The following is an 8,584-nucleotide window of genomic DNA, read 5'->3' on the forward strand; positions in this document are numbered from 1 at the left end:
TCAGATACATTTAAATATTTCATACTTTCAGATGGAACAATTACAGCTTAGATTAAATTTATAAATAAATAAAATAAAACCTCAGAAGGAACTCCTGATCTGATAATCATAGTCTGACCTAACAGCTTTGTGGTTTGACCTAATGAAAGATGTGGCATTTTAGCTGATGTTTCCTGTTTCAAACATGTCGCCTTTTTGTTTCTTCTCTGATGGACCTGTCTTGCCTAGTTTTTTGATCTATCTGCAATAGAGTCTGAGAAGGAGATTGACCAATGGAGCTGTACTCTGCCGTCTCTGGTACACACAAGCCAATTCAGCATGGCCACTACTGAGGCAGGTCCAGGATCTATTTCTGTGTCAGGAGGAAGGCAGCGTTACAAGGGATAGGGAGGAGTGGAAGCAGGTTACTGCATGGAACTGTAAGAGGAACCCCTCCTTACCTTCTCAGCTACCTTTACAGAATAGGTATGAGGCTCTGGGTATGGTAGACAAAGCGCGTGATGAGATAGAAGAGGAGGAACCTATGCAAGTACTCTCACCAAAGTCAGATCAACTGACCCCTTGCAACAAGAGCCGCATTAAGACCAGTGCTGAGAAGAAACAACAGTGAATTACTGTCACAGGTGACTCCCTCCTGAGGCACCCACTCACAGACCACACCCTCTTTTCAGGGAAGTTTGCTGCCTCCCTACAGCCCAAATCAGGGATGTCACCAGATGACTGACAAGCTTAGTACAGCCTTCAGACCATTACCCACACCGGCTCTTTCATGTGGGTACTAATAATGTTGTAACAAGAACATTATTAGTTGGTTGTGTTTTCCTTAATCCTCCCAGCAATGGAGAGAGACATTGGAAGAAACAGGTGTGCCCAAGACATCAATACTTGACTCCAGGACTGATGCCTCCACCAGAACTTCATTTTTTATAACCATGGGAGAGTCTTTAAAACACAAGGTATGCTGGGGCCTGATGGGATCCACCTGTCCTGATGCAGGGAAACACATCTTTGCTTGTAAACTGGTGGGACTTTAAACCCATTGAGAGGGCTTTAAACTAGAATCAAAGAGGGGAAGGGGATACCAACAGGAGAGCTGAAGGTAAGCCAAGGGTTAGCATGGCATCACCTGAAGGTGGCAATGCTAATGGGAGCATCTACACTGCTGCAGGGAGCACTGAGGGCTTAGGAGCGCATCTGAAATACTTGTACACCAACGCATGCAGTATGAGAAACAAGCAGGATGAACTGGAAGCCTTGGTCAGTTCCCAGAGCTACGTTATCATTGGTATTAGTGAGACTTGGTGGAATGAGTTCCACAACTGGAGTGCTGGGATGGAGGGCTACAGGCTGTTCAGGAGGGCTAGGCAGGGCAGGCGTGTTGGAGGAGTCACACTATATGTAAGGGAGAGGTTTGACTGTACAGCCCTTACAGTTAGGGATGACGTGGTTGAGAGCCTCTGCGTGAGGATTAGGAGGATGGAAAACAAAGCAGATGTCATACTGGGTGTCTACTATCTATTGCCCAGCCAGGATAGCACTGATAGCACTAATTCTCTAGGCAATTAGGAGAAATCTCTGGATCAGTAGCCCTTGTCCTTATGGGAGATTTCAACTTCCCAGACATCAACTGGGAAGTCTATATTGCTGTGATGAGCAAGTCTGGGAAATTCCTGAAGTTTGTGGAAGATAACTTGTTGTCACAAGTACTCAGTAAGCCAACTAGGAAAGATGCCCTCCTAGACTTGTTTGTCAATAGAGAAGGGCTCACAGAAGATGTGATTGTAAGTGTCCGTCTTGGCCACAGTGATCATGAAATGGCTGAGTTGAAAATTTTTGAGGTAATGAGAAAAGAGGTCTGCAGAGTTGCTAGGCTGGATTTCAAGAGAGCAAACTTTAAGCTATTCGGGGAACTACTTAGTAGTGTCCCCAGGGAATCTGCTTTTGAGGGCTTAGGAGTCAGCAAGTGCTGGTCAGTTTTTAAGCACCTTTTAGAAGCACAGGAGCAGGCAATTCCACTGTGTCAAAAGTCAAGCAAGCAGGGCAGAAGACCAGCTTAGCTGAACACAGAACTCCTCGTGGAGCTCCAGAGGAAAAAGGAATTGTACAATCTCTGGAAGTGAGGACAGGCTTTGCAGGAATAGTAGAGACGTGGTTCGCATATGCAGGGAGAAGATGTGAAACACCATCTCAGAGTTGAAACTGGTTAGTGTTGTGTCAGACAACAAGAAAGGCTTTTTTAAGTACGTTAATAGCAAGAGAAGGTCTAAAGAAAGCATTGGAGTGATCCTTGTTGAAGATGGTCACCTGACTAATAGGGATGAAGAAAAAGCAGAGGCGCTCAATGCTTTTTTTGCCTCAGTCAATTATATTGATAGATATTGGGCTGCCCAGTTCCCTGAGTCAGAGGACCACGAGTACAGAAGCAGTGATTTTCCATTTATGGACACTGAAATTGTAAGGGACCAGCTATATCAGCTGAATGTTCACAAGCCCATGGGGCCTGATGGGATTCACCCCAGAGTACTGAAGGAGCTAGCGGATGTTATGGCAGGACCCCTCTCGATCATGTACCAAAGGTCTTGGGGATCTGGGGAGGTGCCCCCTGACTGGAAGCTAGCCAGTATTATTCCAGTTTACAAAAAGGGTGTGAGGGAAGACCCAGGAAACTACAGACCTGTTAGTCTAACCTCAGTTCCTGGAAAAATTATGGAGAAGATCATAGTGGGTACTATTGAAAGACTTTTAAAGAACAATGCAATCACTAGGCATAGTCAATGTGGGTTCACAAAGGGAAAGTCCTGTTTAACTAAGTTGGTAACCTTCTGTGATAAGGTCACCCACCTAGTGGATCAAGGGAAGGCGGTGGATGTAGTTTTTCTGGATTTTAATAAGGCTTTTGATACTGTCCCTCACAGCATCCAACAGGTCCATGTCCTTCTTATGTTGGGGGCCCCAGAGCTGAACGCAGTACTCCAGGTGGGGTCTCACAAGAGCAGAGTAGAGGGGAAGAATCCCCTCCCTCGGCCTGCTGGCCACTCTTCTTGTGATGCAGCCCAGGATACGGTTGGCTTTCTGGGCTGTGAGCACACATTGCTGGCTCATATTCAGTTTTTCATCCACCAATACCCCCAAGTCTTTCCCCACAGGGCTGCCATCAATCCACTCATCGCCCAGCCTGCATTAGTGCTTGGGATTGCCCCAACCCATGTGCAGGACCTTGCACTTGGCCTTGTTGAATTTCATGAGGTTTGCATGGGCCCATCTCTCAAGCCTGTCGAGGTCCCTCTGGATGGCATCCCTTCCCTCTAGTGTGTCGACCGCACCACACAACTTGGTGTCGTTGGCAGACTTGCTGAGGGTGCGCTCAGTCCCACTGTCCATGTCACTGACAAAGATGTTAAACAGCACCAGTCACAATACTGACCCTTGAGGAACACCACTCGTCACTGCCCTCCACTTGGACATTGAGCTGTTGACCACAAGTCTTTGAGTGCGACCCTCCAGCCAATTCCTTATCCACTGAGTGGTCCATCCATCCAATCCATGTCTCTCCAATTTAGAGATAAGGATGTCATGTGGGACAAGTGTGGAAACATTTCTTTACCAAGGGGGTGGTCACACACTGGAAGAAGATTCTTGGAGAGGTGGTTGATGCCCCATGCCTGTCGGTGTTTAAGAGGCATTTTGATAATGCCCTTAACAACATGCTTTAACTTTTGGTCAGCCCTGAAGTGGTCAGGCAGTCGGACTAGATGATCGTTGTAGGTCCCTTCTAACTGAACTATTCTACTCTATTCTATTCTAAGCCCTATATACCTTGTCATTATGTCAAATGGAAGTGACTATTCTAGGAGCTTTTCTTGCTTCACTTGACTCATTCAGAAAGGAAGTTATTTTGGTTTGAGATGTTTATCTAGTGTCAAACTAGTGTGAGTCACGCTACTCATTCCAAAATTGTGCGCTTCCCACCAGTAAGCAGTGTACCAATGTACTCTTGCAGCAAAGAGTTTGATCTGTAAGTGCTTAGGATTCTTTAACTACATGCTTTCCATCTTCCTAGTTCAAGCTATTTGCTTTTTTTTTTTTTAATGGAAGAGTTTTCATATATGTATATTTATATATGTGTATGTGTATGTCTGTGTGTTTATAAACATTTCTAATTGTGCTGTAAAGTACTGAGTCAAATTTCATAGCAACTTCTGTAAGCAGTAGCTTGCCTTCTTCAGATCTCATTGTAATTGTCAAGCCAAGGGTTATGGCATAATGGTTTTTTGGAAGAGATGAAAATGGAGATCACAATCTAGTTTTGCACATGAAGAAATTTAAGTGCACCCCATCAAGTGCTATTCACAGAGTCCGCAGTTTGTATCCTGGGTACACGCGTTGTCCGTGTCCCAGAGCACTGGCAGCATGCAAGGGAACTGCAGCGCACTAGGGCACGTTCTGGGACTCAGGACTTGAGCAGTGAGTTGGGGGCTGGGACGGAGGAAGTGAAGATAGCTGAAGTTAAAACAGGAACTCGGAACACACAGCAGTCCAAAAGCTGCCGCTAGCAACAGGTGCCCGAGCAAAAAGCAGCCAGTTTGCCAGCAGGAGCTGGTGAGCCCTTTAAGGTAAGAAAACTGAGTGGGTTTTGGGAGTGGAAAGTGAGAAACAACAACAACAAAATGTCGGGTTTTGGTGGGCAGACAACTCCTTCCTGACCCAGTTTGTGTGAGTTGATAGCGCTGGGCATTTGCTTCCCGGTCTGTTCTTTGGTCATTGTTGTTGCTTTTGTATTTGAGGCTCTGAAGAACAATGTTTCCAAATCAACTAGCATGACTGTGCTAAGTGTAGTAGGCCCATATTTGTGCTGTAGTGAATGTTTTCAAGGGGGAAAAAATGGGACAAACTAAAGGGTTGAGATCCTACTCTGGCTGATACTCGTCTTTATAGAGGGTGTCTGGAGCCTTGTGGTGTGATTACAGTCTGTGCTTTGTCATGGTTCCCAAGTTGCACGGTGGGTGGCTTTGGAGAGTAGGTGGTCAAGAACCATTTACAGCAGTATTTAAAACCCTGAACAACCTACATTTGAGCTAGCTGCTCAAATCAGCTGCCCTGTTGAACAGCCCTGTGATAGCTGGTTATTGCTGCTGTCTTATCATTAACAAAAATGAGGCACAAACTTTAAAAATCTTTGGAGTGAGAGATGCTAATAAATTAGGGAGGGGAAAAGGAGATGAAAGGTATTGTTAGATTGTGCTATATTGTTCCACATGTACCTTCCTGCTTCCCCTGCTTCTATTTGCAGTTAGCTATATTGAGTTTGTCATAAGATTACCGTCAGTGCATACAAGCACAGCAGAGTATGTCACAGAGCTGCTGTGTTCCAGAGTAAGACAACTATTTTTTTTTCCTTCCCCCTGAGACATCCTGGGGAAGGCCTAAAGCCAGATCTTCACAGTAAATCTGCCTTGGTCCTAAATCCTCTCCCTTAGCTAACTATCTGGCTTTTGTTTAACAAAAGAAAGACTCATCCCTTCTGTGCTTTTAGTTTCTGTTGTCTTTGCTCCCTGGTTTTAGAGTGCTGATTCTCTAGACAAGTGGTAAGGGCAGCGTGAGGCTGAACTGAACACTGCACTGTGCTGAAATGGAAGGTTATTATTCACTTAACAGCTTTTTGTGTTGTACAATTAATTACTTGTTCAGCATAAACATTTTGCTTGCACAGAAAGCAACTCTCCTGGGCTTTTGGGGCGAGTTTGTAGGCTACTGTATGATCGTGGGACTGTGGAATTAGTGCTGTTGAGAAGCACATAATAAAAGTGTGCTGTTAAATGAGGATCCACCACAAAGCGTTCTCTTCCCTCCTCTTGGTTTGTTCACAGGTTTATGTGATGTTTGCAGTGGTGTGAAACATGGCCCAGCAGCCCAGTCTTTGCTGCACATTCTGTTCAGTCTTTCTGCCCCAGTAAAAAGCTGCTTTGGGCGACAGTAAGAACAATTTGGGGCTCCTCAACACCACAGGCAGTAATAGGTGGTGGGACGTTGAGAGCTCTGCTGAGAATGATTGCTCTGTTGTATGGGGGCAGGCAAGCCATGTAATCTTTCTTCTGCCTCTCATTTTGTAGAAACTGTGTTGTTTGGGAGGCGCTTTTTTGTCACCTTTTTTCACAGTCACCTTGAAAATGAAATGCAGGAGTTAGATTTCACATTACTTTAACTTCCTCTTCCTGGGCCCATCACTTCCTCCAGGCCTCTTTGGACAGCCTGCACAAGCCGTACTACTGCAGCTTCAGCCTTTTCAGCCCTGAACACTTAATTATTTTAGCTCCATTTCCTGTTTTTACCATATAACAGACCTAAACACCACACAGTGTACTGTACCAGCACTGTCAGACCAGCGTACAACTTTTCCGTGAACCTTCTCTAGCACACTAGGCAGTGATTAAAAGGTTGGAAAACAGACAAGAGAATTGAGGAGTCCGACCTCAGGTAGATAAGCATTGTATCATGGTGGCAGAGCAAGCCACAGCCTCTGGTGGTGTGCCATGACTGTGCTTAACAGAAGGGAGCTTAAAGCAGGGAACGGTCTCCCACAGCACAGAAAATTAATCTATGTTGGAAAAGCAGAATCTGGTAGTTGGATGCTAGCACTAATTTACATTAAAATAAGGTGTGCATTTTAACTGTAGAATCTATATGCATGAAGACTGTGGTTTACACTTAAAATCCCTGTGTGTTTTGCTGAAAGAGGTGCTGGGGCTCAAGAGCAGCTATTCTGGGGTGCCCTGTGCTATATGAGGGACAGAGAGTTCGGCAGGGCAGATGGCCTGCAAGGGTCCCTTCCAGCCCAAGTTATGCTTATGACTGCTGTGGTCTGATGTGCCCATGGCTATGAGCCAGCAGTACCCACATGCCAAGCTCTGGGTGATACCGTGTCCTCCTTGTGCAGATGTGGAAAGCAGTCGTGGGACATGACGTGTCCGTGAAGGTTGAGGCTCAGGGAGACGACTGGGACACTGACCCTGATTTCGTGGTGAGTGTCTGGTGTGGTAATCCGTAATATTGGTGGTGGTGCTGTAAAGGGTTCACTGGCCCTAGGCATATGCTGGTCAACTCAACCGGGACTTGGGGTGAGGCATGGCATGCAGCACCGCTGGCTGTGCAGGATCAGCCAAGTCTCACCAACCCCTCACAGGTACTGCCAGGTCATCTGTCTAAGCCATTTCTGACCCATATCTATGTCTCCAGAACTTCCTACATCAGTGTACCCCACATCTGACTACAAGTAGTAGCACTTAAGGAGTATAGAATATTCAGTTTCTTTTAAACCTGCTCCCTGGTAACTTCACTGAGTCCTCCCCACAACTTACGTTACAAGAACTAGCAAAGACTTGCATTTTCTCTTTCCCACACTGTTTGGAATTTACAGGATTCCAGCATTGCCCTCATTTTTTCCAGACAGAAGAATCCCACTCTATTTATGGTCACCCTGTGCAGATGCACCTCCATGCCTCTGAATAGTCTTGTTTTCTATGCAGTCCAGTTCTCTAGGGGAGGTGTGGGAACCCCATGCATTCACACAGTGTCATGATTTTCATTTTCTATTTGATTCTCTATTCCTTTCCTAGTAAGTCACTCACACTTCGGCTAATTCTGTATTTGCTACTCTTCCACATAATCGCACATAATTCTGTATTTCGTACTTCTTCCTGAATGGTAAATATTTTGGAACCATTGTTGTGCAGATATAATTCAGTGTATTTTTTTTTTTTCCCATATGCCTTCCTTTTGTACTTATTAACACTAACCTTCATTTATAATTTTATCACCCACTGCTTTGTCTCCTGTATTTGGTTAACCTAGACAGTCCTTTACTATCTCAAGACTTTGACATGTCATTCTTCATACCCTTTTTCTAAACTTCTTAGGAGCACATAGCACAGCAAAAGTCCTGCTCCTTCTGGTGCCAAGGAGCAGCAGCCATGCTTTACAGCCACAGGTCTCTCTGAGCTCTGCTGAGATTCTGGTTTCCTTTGCAAGATACATTTCTTGCTGGACAGCCTCTTCCGTTACACAGGAGTCCTATGTTTTTGAGGTTCACTCTTGCCTAGTTATTTCCAGTACGAAATTCTAGTTTGGGACAGAAAAGCAAGTCCCCTCCTCAAAGTTCCAAATTATTAATGCTTAAAGAAAATCCTAGGCTGTCAAAATTATTTTTTTGTTTTTACTTCATTTCTTCTCTTTGTGGAACCATTTAAAATAACCCTCAACAGAATAAGGCTTTGTATTAATTTTTTAAATTCTGTTTTGTATGTACATATTTTTAGCTTTACCTTCTAGTAGGTAAGTGTTTATCGATCCTTCAATTTATCAAATACACGTTCAGACCTTCCAAAAAGAAGACAAAACAAGTGCTGTTGGAACAAAGCTGAGGCAGAGCAGCGGACCTTGAGCGAAGCGCTCACTTCAGCACTCTTCCAGTCTTTTCCCAAACGACGGGTTTCCGCAGCATTTCTGTTCACTAGCTGCTCCCTGAGGAGGAGGGACGGGGCTCCCCGCAGCCCCGCGCCCTGTCCCCGCGGGCCCGCCGGCCCCGGGC

The 8,584-nt window shown here is 45.2% G+C and overlaps 1 protein-coding gene across 1 annotated transcript in view; it reads left to right on the top strand.

The window, feature by feature from the left end:
- Positions 1-4,591: 4,591 nt before the first annotated feature.
- Positions 4,592-8,584, top strand: part of LOC104833457 (hematopoietic lineage cell-specific protein-like) — an 18,490-nt gene continuing 14,497 nt past the window's right edge. The window contains exons 1-2 of the mRNA XM_010570117.1: positions 4,592-4,613; positions 6,935-7,018. Of these exons, the coding sequence (XP_010568419.1) occupies positions 6,935-7,018 (84 nt within the window). The 5' untranslated portion in view covers positions 4,592-4,613. The remainder of the gene's footprint in view (positions 4,614-6,934; positions 7,019-8,584) is intronic.

The sequence above is a fragment of the Haliaeetus leucocephalus genome, unplaced genomic scaffold, assembly GCF_000737465.1.
Source record: "Haliaeetus leucocephalus isolate CR32 unplaced genomic scaffold, Haliaeetus_leucocephalus-4.0 Scaffold288, whole genome shotgun sequence".
Taxonomy (NCBI): Eukaryota; Metazoa; Chordata; class Aves; order Accipitriformes; family Accipitridae; genus Haliaeetus; species Haliaeetus leucocephalus.